This window comes from Podarcis liolepis, assembly GCF_965112155.1.
Source record: "Podarcis liolepis genome assembly, chromosome: 7".
Taxonomy (NCBI): Eukaryota; Metazoa; Chordata; class Lepidosauria; order Squamata; family Lacertidae; genus Podarcis; species Podarcis liolepis.
The window spans coordinates 1,503,383-1,524,428 of record NC_139561.1 but is presented as its reverse complement, the minus strand read 5'-3'; the positions used below and the strand labels follow the sequence as shown (position 1 = coordinate 1,524,428).

Genomic DNA, 21,046 nt, shown 5'->3' with positions numbered 1-21,046 from the left:
CCAACCCTGACAGTACTATGGGGCATGGCCTCTTGCTTCAATCCCTTACAGACCCACCCCCCAGAACGGCAAGAAGGAGCAAGAGAGAATGTTGTAAGTGTGTAGTGCTTAGTTTTAAGTCCTGCGCTGCACACTGTTTGGGGGAGCAATCCTAACTGGTGCAGAGGCTGGTGGGCAGAGATGCGTTGGGGGAGAGACAGACAATTGTTGCAGCAGCTTGAAGTAGTCCAACTGGACCCCATGCTATCATGCAACATCATTGGGACTTGCTTGGGATCCAGTAGATCCTGGGCTGACTCAGCCCCTCCTTGCCTCTGGAACATCACCTGCCTGGATTTTGGAGGGGGGGGTGCTCTGCACTGGTGGATTGACACTTGGCTCACCCCTCAGGCAGGATGCCATCTTAGCCTGCAGTGGCACCTCCACCCAATCAAACTCTCTCTGGTGGGGTGGGGGCTAGGTTACTCAGCCAATTTATCTCTTCTTAAAAAACAGTGTTTAAGTGAGTTAAACAACAAAGGGACCACCTGAGAACCCGTAACTCATTTTGCTTCACTTGGGAATGGCAGGACATGGAGCTCTCCCTGCTGCAAAGCATCTCTAGCTTGCTGGCTGGGACTGATTGGAGTTGCAGCCCAAAATATCTGGAGGGCTCCGGGTTGGGGAAGGCTGCTCCAGAGCTTAGGAAGTAGCTGTGAAATAGGACTTTCTCTGACAATGTCTTTCCTTAAAAAAGCCAACGTTTCCCCTCTGTGTCTTGGCAGGAATTTTCTTTTTATGCTGCACTGGGAGCTCGGTCAAATGGTAAGTAGCCAGGATTAGCACCCCAGTTCCAAAATGAATGAGTGGGGTGTGCTATTCTGAGCAGATAGACACAAACAAACTGGGTGGTCTCTTTTGATTTTGCTCTCTCAGTCCTCGGGGTCCCCACACAGAACACCAAACTAAGCCCCGTTCTGGGCTCAGGATCTGTAACTGGAATTTTAAGCAAGCGTGGAAATCTGTGACCTAACTTGTTCAAAAACTTGTTCATAACTTGGGTTTTGTAAATGGAATGAAGTTGGGATTCGTTTGGCAAGGCCAAAAGTAGCGTAAAAGTAGCTATTGTTAATGATAATATTGGGATTTATCCAGAGCTTAGTCCTACTCTGAGTAGACCTATGGAAGTTAATGGACATGGCTGAGCTGCTTTAATTTCAATGAGGCTGCTTGGAGCCTGACTAGCATTGGATACAAGGAAACACCATTAATATTAATATTTCATACACTGCTTAATGCCAAGCAGTTTTATGAAGTTGAGGATAAATGAACTGTAGGGCCAAAGCAGAACGGTCACGGGCAGGCAGGACTAGCTGCACAAGTATTCCAAGTTGCTGACCCCGGATACCCACATGGCACGATCCGTTTGCTTGCAACAAGAGTGAGCACTGGGGACTTTAAAACTGCAGAGTGTCCTGGAAGAAAGCAGGCTGCTTAAATCAGGCAGCACAACTGCTAATCCTGCGTTGCCCCCCCCTCGCCAAAATCACCAGCTATTGCCTCCTTGCCCCCCAAGGCTCCTGGGACTTCAGGAGGCTCTGCCCAACATGGTTTTTCAAACTTTTCTCTGCAGCCATGAGGACCACGCAGAAGCTTGCTTCTGATTAATATGAGTATTACAGGGACTGTCTAGTTGTTATGATCATGTGGCAGCCCTATGCAGATGCAAATAATGCACTGCCCTGGAGGAAAAATATTTTGGATTTACCACCCTCCCTTTGTCTGACAAGGTTTGAAAGCATTTCCAAGAACTTGGAAGAGAAGGTGGACATTTCCCTTTCTCCTTTGCAGCACACATGGACCTTGACAAGTGGCAGGCTCCAAAATGGCCCCATCACCCACAGACAGCAGTGAGGCAGAAAGAGGGTGACTGCTGAGCCGTGGAGGCTGGTTCATGAGGGCATATGGGGCAGTGCCCTACCATCCTCACTCTGCTTTCAAGGAAAGGATCTAGACACTAGGAGAGGATATATTGTTTAGTCGTTATCCTTCCTTGTTCACATTTGTAAGATCAGAGTACCATCCTTTGCAGCTTTTAAACTTGGAAGCTAAGGCAAGGTTAATTTAACCTTCTACTACAATAATCCAGGATGTTTTAAGGCAGACTGGATATCCTGGTGTTACTCCTTTTCTCCCCCTTAAAAACACCAATCACACAAACATTGTTTTGTGAAGAAATAAAAGTAGTATTTACTTACATAATCCAGGTCTTGAAGCAGGAGTTAGAGTAGCAAAATGAAGGCAGGTTTAAAACTGCTAAGTTACCAGAGTACAAAGTACTGTCTGAGCTATAGACCCCAGATGGGCACGTGTGGTCAATTGGAAGCAGGATAAAGAAAAAGGAGACTGCCCAGGCAGGAAGGAAGGATGTAGTGTAACAGCTTCCTGCCAAGTCACTGCCAAGCTCTGCCTGTCATTGGCAACCTGGCACCACCTACTGTTGACCTCCTGGCTTATGTCCTCCCACTTCCAGCCGCCATTGCTGCTGAGCAGGGAACAAAGGGAAGGTTGGTGCCTGGAGGGTGGGAAGTGGTGGTGTGGGGGACTCTTCTCAAGAGCCCTTCCTCTCTCCTGATTGCAGTTGTATGTAAAGACCCAGTAACACAAGAGATCTACCAGTTCAGGGACAGTTGGCTACGCCAAAGAGAAAAAGAACTTGAATATTGTCGGTGTGCGACCAACAGCATCATTTGTCATATCGTGCCAGGCACAGGTGGGTATTAGATGGGTAGATATGGGAGACAGTTTGGGTGCAGGATGCGACAATGAAGCGGGTGACCCAAACTTTTGCAGCTTCTTTCATAGGACCCTGGGACCCGATGGCGGGAGCTTGACAGTCTTGCCTTGGTCCTAGGAACACCTCTCCTGTGATGTTGCTCACTGTCGTCGTCCTCCTGCAGCAACTTGCAAGGCTTCCAAAGGCAGTGAGTGGGGTAGTTGAAAACGCCCAATCCATGATGTGGCTCCCTAGAACCCCTTTTAACTGCAGAGGCCAGCAAGTAGTGCACTTGAGACCTTCTGCAAGCCACGTATCCGCTCTGCCTTTGAGTTGCTCCTCCACCCCAAGAGGTTATGGGCCCAGGAACTGAAAGCACTCGACTGCTGGCGGGGGAAACCTGAGGTTCTCTTTCTTCTTTGTCTGACAGCCTGCAGCAGGAGGCAACAGTGCTTCAATGAGGGCCGCTGCAAGCAAGCATTATACTCTTCTAACTTCTTCATCTGCTTATGCCGCCCAGGCTTCTCTGGGAAGCGCTGTGAGATTGGTGAGTAATTGGTATGCAATGTGGTTGGATGGCTGATTGATTAATCGATTGATTGCATTTATAGTTCACCTTCTTCTCCAAGGAGTTCAAGGTATTATTCGGGGGCCTCCCCCTCCTCATTTAATCCACACAACAACCCTGTGAAGCTGAGGGGCAGTGACTGGCTCTGCGTCGAACAGGATTTGAACCCCAATCTCCCAGGACTGACACTCTAACCACTGCACCACATTTATTGTGGGCTGCAATATAAGGAGCCCTGACTTGGGGTGAAAGCCACTGTGCAGACGCTTGGCCTTTATCGCTTGGCTTTCATCTTGGTAATCCTTACAACAGTTCTAGGTGGCAGGCAGGCATTATTCTCCCCTGCCGTGCTTGTCTATTATTGGATGCATTTGATGTGGGATATACAGTGGTACCTCGGGTTACATACGCTTCAGGTTACAGACTCCGCTAACCCCGAAATATTACCTCGGGTTAAGAACTTTGCTTCAGGATGAGAACAGAAATTGTGCTCTGGCGGTGCGGCAGCAGCAGGAGGCCCCATTAGCTTAAGTGGTGCTTCAGGTTAAGAACAGTTTCAGGTTAAGAACAGACCTCCAGAACGAATTAAGTTCTTAACCTGAGGTACCACTGTACCATATTGGCCCCCAAATAAGCCATACTTCTTGTGAAAAGTTACAAGAATTGTACAAAGTTAAGAATTGTGAAAAGTTAAAGTATGGCTTATATTTATGACCTTACAGTATCACTGCTGAAACAGCTGCCCACGAGGGCCGTCAGGGGTGTGGGAAAGCAGCTCCCGTCCCAACCGCGTCTCTCAAGCCTCCCCTAAGCCACTGTAAGGATGGGGGAAGGGGGGGAGGCCTCCGGCAAAGCGGTGTAGCTCCCCCCCCCCAAGGAAGCAGCCTGGGAGTGTGGGGCAGTGACGCACAGGCCACCTACCACTGCCAAGCCGCCTCAGGTGTCGGCTTGGGGAGATAGTGCCAGGAGGCGGTAGTGTTGGGAGGTGGGCGCGCAGCACCCTCAGAACTGAGCACCGGCTTGGGGAGCAGGGTGGCAAGCACTGGTGCCGACTGCCCCCCACCCCCGTTGAGGGCAGTAGTACCAGGAGGTGGGCTGCACCTGCAAATAAGCCTTGAATTTTAAAGGTGTGGCTTATTTGTGGATGTCGCTTATATTTGGGCCAATACGGTAATCCATTGGCACAGTCAAATACAACATTCCTTGTTTGCCGAGAGTGGACACAGACAGGGGGAAGTTGATCCAGCCAGTTGAACTTCCTGTTACACCTGGTCTAGAACATCCTCCCCCTGCAGGTGACCAGGTAGGTGGGCGTGGCCCTTGCAGACCCTACCAAAGGTCTGTCACGCAGCCGCCCTCCTCTCTTGATGCCATGCTCTCCCGATCCTGATGCATTTTGCTGTCTGCTGGCTCTCAGCCACCAGGACAGGGGCTCCTTCCCATATGGGATGAACTCAAGCTCTCTTCTGTAACTCTAAGCTGAAGCCTGCCTTCAGGATCCAGCTGTGAACTGAATGTGAGTAAACTTCGTATTACTTTTAAAAGAAGCTTCTTGTGTATTTATTCTTTTTAGGAGGGATAAAAGGGGTCTTACCAGGAACAAAATCTAACCTGAACAAATCCAGATTGGATTACTTAAATACAACCGAATCCACCAACTAGCTTCCTGCTATATATTGGGGAATGAACTTTGCTGTACGACTCACTAGCGTGAGTTAGGAAGGATAATATTTAATCAATATATCCTCTCCTAGTATCCACAACATTCCCACATTTGATTTATTACCTTCCCTCAGCGTAAGATCCAAGGCTGGGTCACAACAATTTAAAATACAACATACAAAAAGCAGTTTAAAAGAAACAAAACCAATGGCTGCAGGTGCGTACACAGAAAAATTCTGGTCTGCTTAAGACCACATCTGCGTTTGACACAAATGAAGCTATAATATGAACTGGAAACTTCTTTGCCTGCAGCCTTTTTGGGGGAAATAGCTGTGGGTTCCCAATTTGGAGAACACTCCTGAACCAGATCAGAACCCTGCTTTGGTTCCCCACTGAAAATGGCCCCCTGCCTGGCTGCTGCTGCTGTTATGATTAATTAGTACAAGACTGCATATGCTGCCTTTCATTTCAGGAAGAACTACCTGAATTTGGTATACCTGCAGCAGTTTTTTCTCCAAAATCAAAGCGAGCAAGTTTAAGCAGCCTTCTTCCAAGATGTGACTGGGGTGGGATGGTCAGAGTGCCAGCTCCTTCCTGCTCCGGGAGAGGAGGGTTCAATTCCCCACTCAGCCAGGAAGCACCTTGGGTGACCTGGGGCCAGTCGGCATTTGCAGCCTCCCTCACAGGGTTGTTGTGAGGAAGAAATGGGGAGGAGGAGAACCATGTACGCCAGTGTGTGTGTATGTGTGTGTGTGTGTGTGTGTGTGTGTGTGTGTGTTACACTTATATACCACCTTTACTCCCAAGCAGCTCCTTGGAAGAAAATTGTGGTATAGAAATGTAATAAATAAATTGTAATAAAAATAAATTGTATGTAGCCTGGCTGCCAGGCCTGCTGGCTTTGCTAGCTGTGCCTGTGAGGGAGAGGCAGCGTGGAAGCAGCATCTGGCATAAAGTGTCATGAGCTTCCTGCTTCTTCCAGTCCAAGATGGCTGGAATAGTGGGGAAGGAGGAGGGAAGACATAGGTGGAGATGGCCTTGTGGTTCTTCCATCCTCCACCTCATTAGCAGGGGGCAAAAATGGGCACAGGAGTGAATGTGAATTTTGCTTTGGTTCATGAGGCTGGTTTCTACGCACAAACTGTGGCATTCCGCTCTATCCTCCAGCCAGACAAGCAAGAACCATTATCAGAGTTCAAGACCACATTCCAGCAAGTCAAAAACATTTGAGGAGAGGTTGCAAAGTAGGGCTAGTGAGAGGGGTGGAGATGCTGAGGGCAGGGGGGCCTGGAGAGAGTCCCAGGGGCTAAACAGAATAGACCTGGGGGGTCACATGTGGCCCATAGGCCTCTGCTGTCTAGCCCCCAGTGACCACGGCTGCAATCTCCCACCTTGATCCTGAGCAGCCCCATGGATGCAGGATGTGTGCAGAGTACCTTTGGAGAACAGGCGGGAGACTGAATACTCTGCTCCTCCTTTTTCAGATACCAAAGCCAAGTGTTACCAGGGCGCTGGAGAGGGCTACATGGGGACATGGAACACAACTGTGAGTGGAGCCAAGTGCTTGAACTGGAAGCTCGATTCCTTGAGGAATAAGCGGTACAATGCGTACCGGGCAGATGCCGCTAGGTTGGGCCTTGGAAACCACAACTATTGCAGGTGAGAACGTGAGTTTAGGAGGGGCCTCTTCCTCTTCTTGCCCCCCAATACTGCCCCCCATCTTCTTGCCCCCCAATACCATGGGACATTATTGCAGTCAAACCAATAATTCATGTTTTACCAGATAGGTACACGAAGGGGCGGAGGCTCATAGAGCTTTCTTGTCAAATTTGCCAGAGAGAACTCTGTGAGATCACTTCCTTTGTCTGCTTTGGCAGGAAGCTGTAGCACTACATCCTTCCAGCCTGGGCAGCCTCCTCTTTCTTCGTCATGCTTCCAAGCTGACCACAAGTCCATGTCTGAGGTCTACAGCTCAGACACAATTTTGAACTTACCTTTTGTACTTTGGTAACTTAGATAGTACAATCGTACTTTGGTTTGGAACAGCTTAGTTCCTGAACATTTTGGCTCCTGAATGCTGCAAACCCAGAAGTGACTGTTTCAGTTTGCAAACTATTTTTGGAAGCTGAACGTCCAACAGGGCTTCTGCGGCTTCCGATTGGCTGCAGGAGCTTCCTGCAGCCAATCAGAAGCCACGCTTTAGTTTCTGAACGTTTTGGAAGTCAAATGGACTTCCAGAATGGATTCCTTTCGACTTCCAAGGTACGACTGTAGTTATAAACATGCTTTTATTTGGTGCTGCAATTGCTACTTCAACCTAGATTGTGTAAGTAAATACTACTTTTACTTCTTTACAAAACAGTGTTGCGATTGTTGCTTTTAAGGGGTAGACAATGGGTAATACCAGGAAAATCCAGTCTGCCTTTAGAGCATCCTGGATTATTGTTTGTAAAAGCTTAAATCAAACTTTTCTTAGCTTCAAAGTTTAAGCTGCAAAGGATGGTACTCTGTTGATCTCACAAATGTGAGCAAGGAAGGATAATAACTAAACCATGTATCCTCTCCTAGTGCCGAAATCCATTCTCACAAATACATCCTTGTAGGCAAAATCTACTCTGAGCGGGAGAAATATTGACATTGTCAAATAAGGATGCTGCAGAGCTGGAAAGGGTTCAGAAAAGGGCGACCAAAATGGTTGAGAGCATCTCCACTGTGAGGAAAGGTTACAACATTTTAGTTTAGTGTAAGTGAGACTTTGGGAAGGCACACAAGGTGGAGGTGTATAATATCATTTCATCATAATTTCATGAAACTGTGTGCGCTTTGTGGAGAAAGGGAATAAATAGGAAGACATCTAGGCCATATAGTGAAGCTGAAGATTGGAAGATTCAGGGCTGACAACAGGAAGGACGTCTTCCCTCAGGGCTTAGAATTAAACTATGGAGCTCCTTCCCCCAAGGCGTAGTGTCAACCACCAACTTGGGTTGAGAAGACCAATTTCCACGAGCCTAAGAGGAGCCTGTGGGAGCCGGTGAAGGCAAAGCAGAGTCAAAATGGCCAGCAGCCATCAAGAGCCCCTCTCCGCTGCTGCCTCCTCCTCCTCCATGAATTGGTCCAGTTCTCTTTTAAAGACATTCCGGTTGGTGGTTACCACTGCCCCTGTGGGAGTGAGTTCCAGAGCTGAATTCTGCACTTCATGAAGAAATGTTTTTTTTTTAATCTATCCTGAATCTTTCAACATTCAGCTTCATTGCGTGTCATATGAGAGAGGGAAGAAAACGTCTCCAACCACTTTCTTCATGCCTTGCATAATTTCATAAAATTTCATCGTGTCACCTCACACTTGCCTTTTCTCTAAATTAAAAAGTCCCCAATGCAACAGCCTTTCTTCATAGGAGAGTCACTCCATCCCTTAATTAATTTGGCAGCCCCTTTCTTGACCTTTTCCTGGGAGATAAGGCTGTCAGTGGCTACTGGCCTTGACGGAGGTGATGCTTCCCTTGGGGGGGGGGGAGGCAGTCGGCTTCTGAATAGCAAGTGGGGGGCGGGACAGGGCAAGTGCTGTTGCACCCAGGAAAGGCTGCTTCCAAGCCTTTCACTGACTTCTAGTTGGCTGCTGTGAGAACCGAGTGACTGTCTAGATGTTTCTTCATATGATCTAGCAAGACTCTTCCTACATCCTTAAAATTATCAGTGCATTATTTTGAGTATAAATGTTGGATTTCCCCCCCATTTTTTCCCTTATTTTTGAGGTTGCAGCTGGGTTTGCAGCTGTCCCCAGTGGTGCAGTGGGCCAGTGCATCTGGCTATCAACCAGAAGGTTTGTGGTTGGACTAGATGACCCCTGGAGTCCCTTCCAGCTCTACAATTCCACACTGCTATGATAAATGTCTGAATGGTACAAAATGCCCAGTGTTTGCCTTTCCTTTCCTCTAGAAACCCTGATTCCGACACCATGCCCTGGTGCTTTGTCTACAAAGGAAACAAGTACAGCTTTGAGTTCTGCAGCCTCCCTCCCTGCGCCAACAGTAGGTTCAAGGCTCCTCTGGAGTGGGGCAGAGCCAGGTGGGGCGGTGAAAATGTTGTGCTATGAGCATTGGAGCCGAAGGGAAGAAGGCTTTTAGCAGTTTCTCTCCACATCACGGCCCTGATCCAGATTAACTTGTGTGAATTCCACACCCACACACTTGTATTTTGGTCTGCTCCTTTTCAATAGAAATATGCACCAGACTCCGAGAATCTTGCGTGGAATCTTGAGCTCTAGTTCCACCACAATCATTCCCTATTTGTGCAGCATGTTTAGTTTTGCAGAAGCAAAGAATTGGCTTCATCTATGGTTATTGCCATGCTTGCGGGAAAATGGAGTAGAAAACTTGTGTTAGTTGGCCTCAATGACCAAACTTGCTCAATACGGTAGAAAAAGGAGACAATGAGAAGATACAATATATACTAAAAGAGACTTGATTATGAATTAAATAAAAATGGGAGGGTGCTGGCTTCAAATAATCATTTTGCAATGTTCTGATGGCATTCAACTTCAACATTTTCTTAATGTTGCATTTTGGATATTGATACCTTCATGCTTGCAGGAAAAATGTATTATCTTGTTTATTACAAATTATTTAATAGGGCTCGTATTCATAAGGTATGTGTAAGCTTTGTTCTAAGACATGTACAGTAACTTTCGGCTTTTTATTGGGCCAGTCACACTTCTCTGAAGTCTCTCAGCCTCACTCACCTCACAGAGTGTTTGTTTTGGGGGAGGAAGGGAAAGGAGAATGTTAGCCGCTTTGAGACTCCTTCAGGTAGTGATAAAGCGGGATATTAAATCCAAACTCTCCTCCTCCTCCTCCTTCTCCTTCTCCTTCTTCTTTTTCTTTTCTGTGTTGGTTTTCTAGTTAAATAAAAATCATTTGAAACTTTTCTAGTTAAAGAAAATATGTAAAATTTAATTTAAGAACCAGCCCCATCCCTTGTAACATCTATGGGGCTTTACAGATGAAAAGTGGATCCCTGCCCCAAGGTTCATACATTTAAGGCACACCCCCCCCCAACTTGGAAACTGTGGGTCATCAGGGGTGCTGGGAATTGTAGCTCTGTGAGAGGTAAACTATAGCTCCTATGATTCTTGGGGGGGGGGGGTGTGCTTTTAATGTAGGCTTCACAATTGAAAATCTGCAGTGAGAAAAAAACTCAAACTACAGTATATGCCCCATGAATGTGGTTCGGGACTGATGCAAACCTGCCTTTTTTGTCACAGAAAGCCACACTTGCATTTCTGGAAGAGGCAACAACTATCGAGGTCCCCACAACCGCACGGAATCGGGTGCTGCTTGCTTGAGGTGGGATTCCCAGTTCCTTACTGGGCTGGTCTTCAATTCCCATAGGGAGGATGCAGAGCAGCTCGGCCTCACCAGCCACAACTTCTGCAGGTAAGCAGACCCTCACCTTTTCTCCTTGCAGTTTTTTGTCCAAAAAGAAAAACTAAATGCAAAACATGGCTTATTGATAAGATATGTGTTTGGCTTTTCCAAAAAGGCATGTAGACCGCTCTGGACCACTCTGCCTTATCTAGTGTAAAAACAATAACCTGCTGATTTGCTCTTCCCTGTGTGCTGCTTTTATTGAATTCATAGAAATAATTCTGCAATTAGATGAGGCTGTGTTTTTTGGGTCATCCAATCCATTTGTGCCATTTCATTCATGTTTGCTACAAATGCCTATGTGGTTGTTGATAAAATATTGGTGAAAACCCGAATTTGGATGTGGTCATGTGTAGGATTGCATTCAGGGTCTTGGCGTGTGTTCCACTGGTGTATGCATATATGATCTTGTACACTGGTAAAAAACAACACACCACACACAATGAATCTCGATGCAGTTATCTAGAAACTCAGGAAGTGGACTTGTACATTCCCTGCACCCACCACAATATGGCACTGACTGGAATTGGCACCGACTGGAGATGGAACGTGGGTCCCTTGGCATCCCACCATTGGCCAGGCTGGTGGGAAACATCTGGAGGGCATGTTTAGCAGCCACTTTCCAACTTTCACTGAGAGTCTCCTTCTATCTGGGATCCTTTTAACTGAACATTTCAGGGATTGAACCTGGGACCATCTGCACCTGTGGTCCATCCCTGAATGTACCTTGACTTGTCCCAAGGCAACCTTGATGCATTGTGGCAATGCATTGGTAGTGTGTTACCAGGGCACATCTGTGCACCGGGAACACATTGCAGGGAAGGGAAGAAGTGCAAAAGAATGGAAAGCCGTTGCAAAACATGCCTGCCTAGTGCTCTGTCCAACTTGAAAACAGTAAAAACAAGGGAGAGTTTCAATAGCATTGCTTTCCAGTGCAGAAACTATTCAGATATTTTAGAATAAAATTGGGATGAGGACAATTTCTCAAGCGCCCCCTTCCCAAGGACTCTGAGTGAGGCTTTGAATCACAGCTGAGGCCAAAGGCCACTTCACACAGTGTCTGTGAAAGCCGACCAGGAGGAGGAGATGATGCTGGATTTAATGGCTTTTGACTATCCCCAAGTGTTTCCAGGCCTGCCTGTGACTTTATAGTATAGGATGGATTGATGGATGGACACAGGAAGTCACGGCTGATGCAGAGCTTTCTGTGGCGTGGACCAGTTTCAAATTCATGTTGTGTTAAGCTGGGTGGGGAACCTTTGGCCCTCCAGTTGTTGCTCAACTCCAACTCCCACGCACCCACAAAAAGGGCCAAGGATGTTGGGAACTATCATTCAGCACCATCTGGAGGGCCGCTTGAGTCATGGCTTTCCCCCAAATAATTCTGGGAAATATGGTTTGTTAAGGGTGCTCAGAGTCGTTAGGAGACTCATATTTGCCTCCCAGAGCTACAATTCCCAGAGTGGTTTAACTTTTCATCCCTCTTCACAGGGAACTCTGGGAATTCTAGCTCTCGGATCAGGAACAGGAGTCTCCTACTAACCTTCAGGCTACTTAACAAACTGCAGCTCCCAGAATTCTTTGCAGGAAGCCCTCTAAAGTGGTATCATAGTGTTTTAAATGTATGGTGAGAATGTGGCGCCTTCGTTAGAGCCTTGACCAATCTGCATTGAATGGGGCTGATGGCCAAAACGTCAGGAGTGTTGGGAAAAAGCTGTTCTAAGTACATGCAAAAAACAAAGAAGGTTATCAAGCAGCCCTCCGTAAACTCCAGAACATCATCCTCAGGGGACATACAAACCTGGGTAGCCCACACTGCTGCTCTTTGCAGGGGCAGAGAGGGGGGAGCATTTGATCTCTGAAGTAATCCTGTTCCACTTTTGTGTTGCAGGAATCCTGATAATAGCACCCAGCCTTGGTGCCACGTGCTCAGGGGTGGCAAGAGGAAATGGGAATACTGCAATGTGCCAGCTTGCTGTAAGTGCCCGCCTTATCCGTGGGGCAAAATGCCAGCAAACTGCATTTCAGTTGCTGGCTCCAATGGTGTTTTGATGTGCCTTTACAATTGTTTTCATTGCTTTGTATTTTATAATAATGTTTCTAAATGTTGTGAGCCACCTTGGCTCTAGCTCTGGGAGGAAAGGTGGGATAAATACTCCTGCTGTCTATTGTCTTATGAGCACCTGCCAAAGACCTTCCTCTTCCAACTTTTAAGCAGAGATCTTTCTGTGTCTGCATCTGTAGTGGAATTGTTTTGAAGATGCTTTTATCACTGAACTGTTTGCCACCCTGGTTCCTTTGAGAGGACGGATGGGATAGCAATGTGCTAAATAAATGAAGAGGTCGGCCCTGTGAGAGCATTTTGCCCCAAGCGGAGAGTTAACGTTGTATCTGAGTCTGGGGTACATTTTCCTTGTTTTCCTGGCCACCTACAGCCACGTGTGGAACGAGAAAGTACCGTCAGTCTCAGTTTCGGATCAAAGGAGGCCTCTACTCGTACATCCAGTCCCACCCGTGGCAGGCGGCCATCTTTGTCAGGATACAAGGAGTAGAGGCCTACCTCTGTGGTGGGGTCCTGATCCATTCCTGTTGGGTCCTCTCAGCTGCCCACTGCTTTGTGGAAAGGTAAGAGTCCAGCGCCTGATTTGCCGTCTCTTCTGCACTTGCTGCCCCCTCAGGAAGTCTCTTGAAGTCAGAGGCAATTTGTGGTTCTGGAGATGAAGGGCCAAGTGGGAGGCAGCAACATTTGTGCATTTAGCAATTGTTCCGTTTGTGCAGGTTTTTCTTGGAGTAATAGCAGGTGGGATTCTGCTGTGGGGAGGGTTTGCTGCTGCAGTCCGGATCTCCCCCGCTCCTCTTCCTGCTATTTGTATTGGGAGGCAAGTCCCAATTCTCCATCTACCTCAATACCCCGCCCCCACCCACCCTGGACAGGAAACATCCCTTCAAGGTCTGGGGCAGGGTTTTTTGTCCCCCCCCCCCCCAAGACACAAAATGTTTGCTTTGTTCTTATATGAAAATAATCCATCCAGCAACTTTGCAAGGCAGCCAGTTTTCTCCCCCTGTAAGGGATGTTGTGAAGAAAGACAGTCAGTCCTTAACTAACACACCAAGAAATGTAGCCTTTCTAGCCCTTTAAAATGGATAGGAAATGTTGCACCCGAGCAGGGACGAAAAGAGTCAAACGACACCAAGGGGTTAAATCCAGAGAAAGAGCTTTTATTCTGCCATGGGGGGGGGGGCAGAGGAGCAAGTGTGATAGAGTCACAAAACAAGCACGATTTCACAGCCATTTGCACAGAGTATATATTCCTCTTCCAGTTCCCTCCCCTTTCTCCTCCTTCTGAAAAGTTCTGCCCCATGTCTCCTGAGCATGAACAGAAAGTTCCTGTCTTGGGACTCTTTTTGGACTCTTCCCAGAAAGGGGGTGAGAAACCAAAGGGGGTTTCAGAGTGTTCAGATATGTTTCATTCTCTTGTCCTGGCATAGTTCCTGGAAAGAAAGTTGCAATCTGGTTTTTAACAAGGCCACTGGCCTTAGAAACAAAAAGGCTCTGAGAATCAATGGACTCTGTTCTCTACCCTCGTTACAGTCTTTTTGTTACAGCAAGAGCAATATGCTTAGCTAATGCTTTTAGCCTTACTTGAAAAGTGCTTGAGGCGAGGCTTTGAGGCCTGGGCGGGGGGCGGGGGGTTCATAAACAGTTTTGGGGTTTTAGGGTAACCTTAACTGACTGTCTTTCTTCAGTTGCACATGGTTGAGCTGAAGCTTGAGCCTTCCAGTTCCTCTTCTGGACAACCACGGTGGTCAGTTAGCTGCAAAGCCATGGTTACAACTGGACCTTGAAGGCCTTGAACGCTTGAGCAAGGAAGTTGAAGTCTGTATTTTTAGGAGCATAAATTACACCTGAACTTGGCAGTCACCAAAGCTGTCCCCCCCCCGCCCCCCCGATTCTGTAGGTTTGACACCAGTCGTCTCAAGGTTGTGTTGGGCAGGACTTCCCGCAGAAACCCGGAATGGTCTGAACAGACATTCTCAGTGGAGAAATACGTTGTACATAAAAGCTTTGTGCAAAGCACCTTTGACAACGATATTGGTAAGACCTTTCCCTCCCTACACACAGACCTAGATCTGCACCTGCTCCAGCCTCTTGCCTTGACCCACCCTGCCTTTTTCTTTGCTTTTTCTCTTTTTGCTAGCTCTTCTGAAGCTGAAGTCCTTGTACAATGAGTGTGCAATGGAGACAGATTCCGTTCGTCCTGTCTGCCTCCCAGAGCCTGGCCTGAAGCTGCCTGACTGGACAGAATGTGAGATCTCAGGCTACGGCAAGCATGAAGAATGTAAGAACTTCTGGCTTGCTTCAGGCAGTGGCCTCTGAGAGTTGTGCTCCTAAGCCCCATCCCAGTAGCTAGCTAGGGAGACACCAACCCCGTCCATTTCTCTTTCTCCTCTTTCCAGTTTGTTACACTTCTGCATCAGTTTGAGAATTTTTGTACATGTCCATTTTCTAAGCAGTTTCCCCTAAAATAATGAAAGTCATCTTGTTTTAATTAATACAGGCATTCCTGTGTATGATTTTTCTAATGTTTGTTTATTAAGGTGTATGCATCTTTTGTATGGAAAAGTGCTTTGCAAAAATTGGAGAAGGGTGAATCTCAAAAGATAACTGTATTGTGGTTTGGGAAATGCAAATATGTAAGTGAGTTTTTCAAATCAAACCAAGCAAATTTCTCCCTCTCCTATTCTGCATCCAAACCCCTTCTGCATTTTGAGCAATGTTGAGCAGTGTTGGAGAACTTGCCAGTAGATTCTGGGTCTCTCTCACTGCCTTTGACAGCCCCCCCCCCAAAAAAAAACTGTGCAACCTTCCCTTTCCTTGCAGTAGTCCTAGGCCAGTGATGGCGAACCTTTTAGAGACAGATGCCCAAACTGCAACCCAAAACCCACTTATTTTTCGCAAAGTGCCAACACGGCAATTTAACCTGAATACTGAGGTTTTAGTTTAGAAAAAACAACTCATACATTAACATATTTAGTCTTAAAAGAAAAACACAATTACAGAGCTTTCAATGATACAAACAACTTTTTATTGAAAGGTAAAAGTTTGCATTATCCTTGTTTGGGAAATCACGAAAAAGGGAATTACTCCCAGACAACATGGCCGTTTTGATAGTTTCCCTTCCAGAAACTTCTTTGGGAGATTTCAAAGCAGAAGCTGCATGGCCGCCTGTCATGGGTGCTGTAGCTGAGATCCCTGCATCGCAGGGGGGTTGGATTCAGTCACACTCGAGTTCCCTTCCAACTCCCCACAATCCTATGAGAAAACCAAAACAGTCTCTTTTGGCCTCCACTGTGTGTCCCCTAGCCGGGAGGATCTTGCACTTACCCATGGCGATGGGAGAGAGTTCAGCTCAAAAGTTTACTTCCCAGCCTGACCAAGCAGGCAAAAAGGAAATTTCGGTCGCAGCCTGGGAGGGAGGAGCCCCAGCACAGTTCATAGGGGCAGCACGCGCGCTGAATAGAGCTGCGCATGTGCGAGTAGCCGGTTTGCCACTCACGGGCTGCAGCTGAAACGGGAAGGTTCCATTCCGCTGTCTTAAAGCGCCTCGGTGCAGAAGTGCCAGTAAGCCGGGTGCCGTTTTGCTCCCTCCTGCACAAGTGGGCTTGAGAAGTGCAGCCCGGCGGGCTAGCCATTGAATCATAGGAGTGTGGGGAGTCGGAAAGGGCGACGGGGTGCGTGCCCACAGAGAGGGCTCTGAGTGCCTCCTCTGGCACGCATGCCATAGCTTCACCACCACTCACCTAGGCGGCAGCAGGGGGGGTGGGGAGGTTGTTTCACAAATGTCTTATGTACTTGCTGAAATTAAGGTCACTTGGTCTGGAATGGGACTGTCCAGTTGCCAGATTTTGTCTGTTGCACAGCTGCAGAATCAGCCTCTCTCAAAAAACATCTCCCTGCTCCTAATTTGATGCAGTGTTTGTCTGTGAGATGAATTCCTATCTGCTTACTAACTGATCTATATGACTGAACCAAGTTTACACCAGCAGAGCATCTGGCTTCTATTAGAGCTAGCCAGATCCCGAAAGTGGTGACCTTTATCCTACGTCTTTTGGGAACTTCATTTCTTCTTTTCAAATTTCTGTGTGCCATGGCTTTCAAAGCCCATGAAAAGGCAGCTACCTGGAGCAGAGGCAGCCAGCGCCTGGCCCTGGGCCTTGCATGCCCACCTGTGTCTGGGATGCCTCTCTTCAGAGGGCTGGGGTGGAGAGCTTGCATGAGGGAAAGCTCATTCAAACAGAAGCCTATCTCTGTATGCAGAAACCTGGCTTTTCTCTGAAATCTTGTTTTCCGTGTGCAGTGAATTCTTTGTTTTTCTTTGGTATTGAGGAACATTCTGCCATTTGAGCCTCTGACTCTTAACTGCCTTCATGGCTGACTCTACAGTCAGTGGTCATATATATCCTGCAGTATGCAGAACATGGTGCAGAGACTTGTTGAATCAGGGGTGGGGAACCTTTTCTGACTAGGGGGCAATATCTTTATCTCCCCACCCCTGCCCGGCCAGACTTGCTTGACATCATTATGATGTCAGGTGATGCTGCACTTTGACGCTCCAATTTACCAGGACTTCAAAGTGCAGTATGGGATGGTTTGAAAGCCTTTTGCAAACAGCCCCAGTGCTGTGCTTTGGCTACAGGCACCTGTTCCTTTTTTCTTTTTTTGAAAAAAGATTTTATTAAGACTTTTCATAATACATACAATTAAACAACAAACTAATCTAAACAAAAACAAAGAAAAAAAGAGGGGTGGAAGAATGATTCAAAGTCCTGTTTCCAGCTGTTCTTCCCTCTGCTAGGTGATGTTTTTCCAGTCTTCAACTCAGGCATTCAATTTTCTTTCAAGACAAGAAGTCCAAAAGAGGTTCTCTGATTATTATTATAGATAAACATCAGCCGTAACCTTCTGCCAATCCAACATCACAACTTTTGTTCTAATATTAAGAAGTATTCAGTCCTTGCTCTTTATTCACTCCAGAGTTTCTTCACTGTGATTATGTATTAAGACAATAATCCAGATGGATATGTTCTCTTTCTGTCTACAGTTTCTGCTTTCTTCTCGGAGCGTCTGAAGGAAGGACATGTGAGGCTCTATCCAGACAGCCAATGCACACCCAAGCTCCTTTCAAACAGGACGGTCACTGAGAACATGCTGTGTGCAGGAGACACCAGGGAGATTGACGATGCCTGCAAGGTAATCCCAGTTCTAGGAATGTTAGGAATTGCCCTGCTGGATCAGACCAGCACCCTGCAAAGCTCACAAGGAGGACATCAAAGCAATGTCCTATTTTTTGTCTCTAGATTCTGAGGATCAGAGGTAAATAACATCTGACTTTGGAGATCCCATATTTCAGAGCGGGCGGGGGAAGCTGGACATGGGATTTTTAAAAATAAATAGCCATTGTGGCTTATAGCCATGGTTTGATAATAATGATGATGATGATGATGATATTTATATGCCACTCATCTGACTGGATTGCCCCAGCCACTCTGGGCAGCTTTCAGCAAAATATAAACACACAATCAAACATTAAAAACTTCCCAGAACAGGGATGCCTTCAGATGTCTTCTAAAAGTCATTTGTTTATCTGACATATGATGGGAGAGTGTTCCACAGGTTGGGTGCCACTACCCATAAGGCCTTTTATCTGCCATGAATTTTGTCTGCCTAAGCTGTCGACCATCCCTGCACTTTGCAGTAGTGAATCGCATAGAGCAGTGCTTCTCAGACTTGGGTCCTCAGCTGTTGTTGGACTTCAACTCCCCTCATGGCTGACCACTGGTTCTGCTAGCCAAGGATGATGGGTGTTGTACAACAACAGCTGAGGACCCAAGTTTGAGAAACACTGCCAATCAATTTAATTGAGTAACCTCTTGAGTTTCGTGATGATGAACTCTACAATTCTGTGATTCTGTTGTATTTCCTTTTGGGGCCCTTTTTAAAATATAGTTTTTTGAGTGGATGCAAACATTTTGAACTAGCCTTCAGGACCAGGCTGGGGAAGGCTGCTTCACCCTTTCCTCCTAGATCACCATATCTCTTTGGCATCAACCTTTGCAAACAGCGTTCATGAAAGCAGCAAGGAAGCCCACGGACCCACTTAAAGGGCGCCTGGGTATAGGCAGCTTATTTAGATGCTGGTTCCTGGATCTGCTGATCGTAGGAGGACTAGGTGGCTAATTGTGGCTAAAGACTTGTCTTCAGTGAGCCTTAAAATGAATAATGAACCTGTTGCTCACTTAATTCACCCCCTCCTTTTTCTTTTCTTTTTGCAGGGCGATTCTGGTGGGCCTTTGGTTTGTCTGAACAATGGCCAAATGAACCTGCTGGGGATCATCAGCTGGGGCGTGGGTTGTGGGAAGAAAGGCATTCCGGGCGTCTACACAAAGGTGGTTCACTATCTCAGCTGGATTCAGGAGAACATGAAGCCTTGATGGCACCTGCAAGCCAGTCATTCCTCCCGTTGGAATCTCCTTGCATCAGGGAGAGACAGTGGATGGCAGAACACGAAACTTGCTTCCATATGTATGGAGTGGAAACTGGCAGAAAGCAGGCATGTGCATGTCTGAATGCACCTGCGTGTCCAGCATGCATATGACCCCGACATGCACTTTATGAGAGGAATGAAATCTTCAGCATAGAGCTACACTTGCCTTGTTTAAAGGAGTGTATATCTTTCCCACTTCCACACAGTTAAGAACTTTTCAAACCAGGAAGCGCTGTAAAGAGCAGTTTATGAACAGGAGAAGACAGAGAGTATATTACTCTAGCAGCAGGCTACACAATGATGATATGTGGGCAGCAGCCAGTAATAATAAATTCTCTCACACACGCTTAGCCTGCTGAATGAAGAAAGCTCCAGTTTCCTAAAGGTATGCGAAGAGAACGTGGGCATTGCAAAGAAGGGCCCTGATCTGCTCCACCACTTCTCCAAGCCGGCTTGCCACTTCTCTCCTGCAAGGCCCCTGACCTAAACATTAGGAAGAACTTCCTGACAGTGAGAGCTGTTCGACAGTGGAATTTGCTGCCAAGGAGTGTGGTGGAGTCTCCTTCTTTGGAGGTCTTTAAGCAGAGGCTTGACACCCATATGTCAGGAGTGCTCTGATGGTGTTTCCTGCTTGGCAGGGGGTTGGACTCGATGGCCCTTGTGGTCTCTTCCAACTCTATGATTCTATGATTCTATGACCTGAAAGACCCAAGGCTCCCCCAGCTGGGGACCAAATCACACTTCTAGTCAGGAACACATTCAGATCCTTTTAAGCCAAAAGTTTGTTTGCAGGTATTTAACCTTTCTGTGTATGTTTTATATAAAACACTCTTTAATACAATGTTAACCATCTGTCCAAAGGCAGAGTTGTATTCTGCCGCTACTTGAAAACACTCCTGTGCTGAAAATTGTCCTTCTGTGTGTGGTTCCTAGGGCATTAAACTACCTTGTCTTTGAATTAATTGGTGTGCATTGTATTAATTTGCTTCAATGTTTTTTTCTTTCATTTTTTTTTAAAAAAAGGGTTACAAAGAAAAGACACGGGCACAGTGTGTATCGACCGATCCAGAGTCCCACTGAAATCAAGAACACAGTAGTTCTGCTTGCCCAGTTCCCACGCATTTTGAGGTGGGTTGTGCAGGAGATCTTTCTCCTAGGTTGTGTGCTCGATGACCAGCTCGGAGGGTGGAGTTTGAATTGACACGACAGTGCAAGGATTGGGCCAGATGTGGTGCTTCAGGGCCTCCCTTGAGAATCTGCCCCAGTCCTGTTCCACATTTTTCTTTCGTATTATTCATTAAACTTCTATACTGCCCTTTGAGGATCACAGAGCTATTTACTGTATGAGAGGCAACAGGGCTTAGTGAGCGGGAAGCGGCTGGGGCAGAGAGCAGTCCAGAAGCGGAGGCTGGAGAGGAGGGGAGGGGCCAAGAGGCAGAGATGAGCCTGGCTGCTGAAGAAGCTGGGGGGTCCGCCCCCCTCCTGCGACCAGCTCCCTTCCCCCTGATCTCCCAGAACCAGAAGAGGTGTGGAGAGGGCACAGCAATGGAGTCCGGTTGCTTGAGAAAGAGCTGGGAGAGGAGACTTAGGCAACTGTGGGAAGGTGGGGATCTTCAACCCACACAACTGCCTCATAGGGGCCAGATCTACAGGGATGAGTTGCTGTGCTCACTAGGCCTGGTCTGGCCTGATCCTAAACCTCCGCTGCCATGTGGGATACCTTTGGGAGAAGAAAAGGCTCTACACAAATCTGGAGTCCCCAAGACAGTTGGATGGCACCTTGTATGCCTCCTTCTGGCAGCCTTTGGACCATGCTAGCGAGGCCCAGAGCAGGGTCTTGTCGCCTGGGCAGCCCAGGACCTCCGTCCACACTGCCCAGGCTTGTGCCCCAGGGAAGTCACTCCAGTGCTGCTATAGCAGCAGGTGGACTTCACCCCCAGAGGTGCACTCCATTGTCTCAAGACTGAAGGACGCTAACTTCCAATGTTAACCTGCATTTCATAACCCAGCTCTCGTGGGCCATTTTTCAGCAGTTCCTTTTTTGAACTTGCTGCTCCATAAGCCTGGGATATTTCTCCACCTTTGATCCAAA

At 47.2% G+C, this 21,046-nt stretch overlaps 1 protein-coding gene across 2 annotated transcripts in view; it reads left to right on the top strand.

Moving 5' to 3' along the window:
• PLAT (plasminogen activator, tissue type) overlaps positions 1–19,437 on the top strand; it is a 28,538-nt gene extending 9,101 nt beyond the window's left edge. For both annotated transcript variants that reach the window (XM_083514285.1, XM_083514286.1), the window contains exons 3-14: positions 765–804; positions 2,621–2,752; positions 3,186–3,302; positions 6,470–6,644; positions 8,922–9,013; positions 10,246–10,417; positions 12,300–12,385; positions 12,844–13,033; positions 14,368–14,504; positions 14,608–14,748; positions 17,512–17,660; positions 18,743–19,437. In XM_083514285.1, coding sequence (XP_083370411.1) covers positions 765–804; positions 2,621–2,752; positions 3,186–3,302; positions 6,470–6,644; positions 8,922–9,013; positions 10,246–10,417; positions 12,300–12,385; positions 12,844–13,033; positions 14,368–14,504; positions 14,608–14,748; positions 17,512–17,660; positions 18,743–18,901 — 1,590 coding nt within the window. In that variant the 3' untranslated portion in view covers positions 18,902–19,437. The remainder of the gene's footprint in view (positions 1–764; positions 805–2,620; positions 2,753–3,185; positions 3,303–6,469; positions 6,645–8,921; positions 9,014–10,245; positions 10,418–12,299; positions 12,386–12,843; positions 13,034–14,367; positions 14,505–14,607; positions 14,749–17,511; positions 17,661–18,742) is intronic.
• Positions 19,438–21,046: the final 1,609 nt, after the last annotated feature.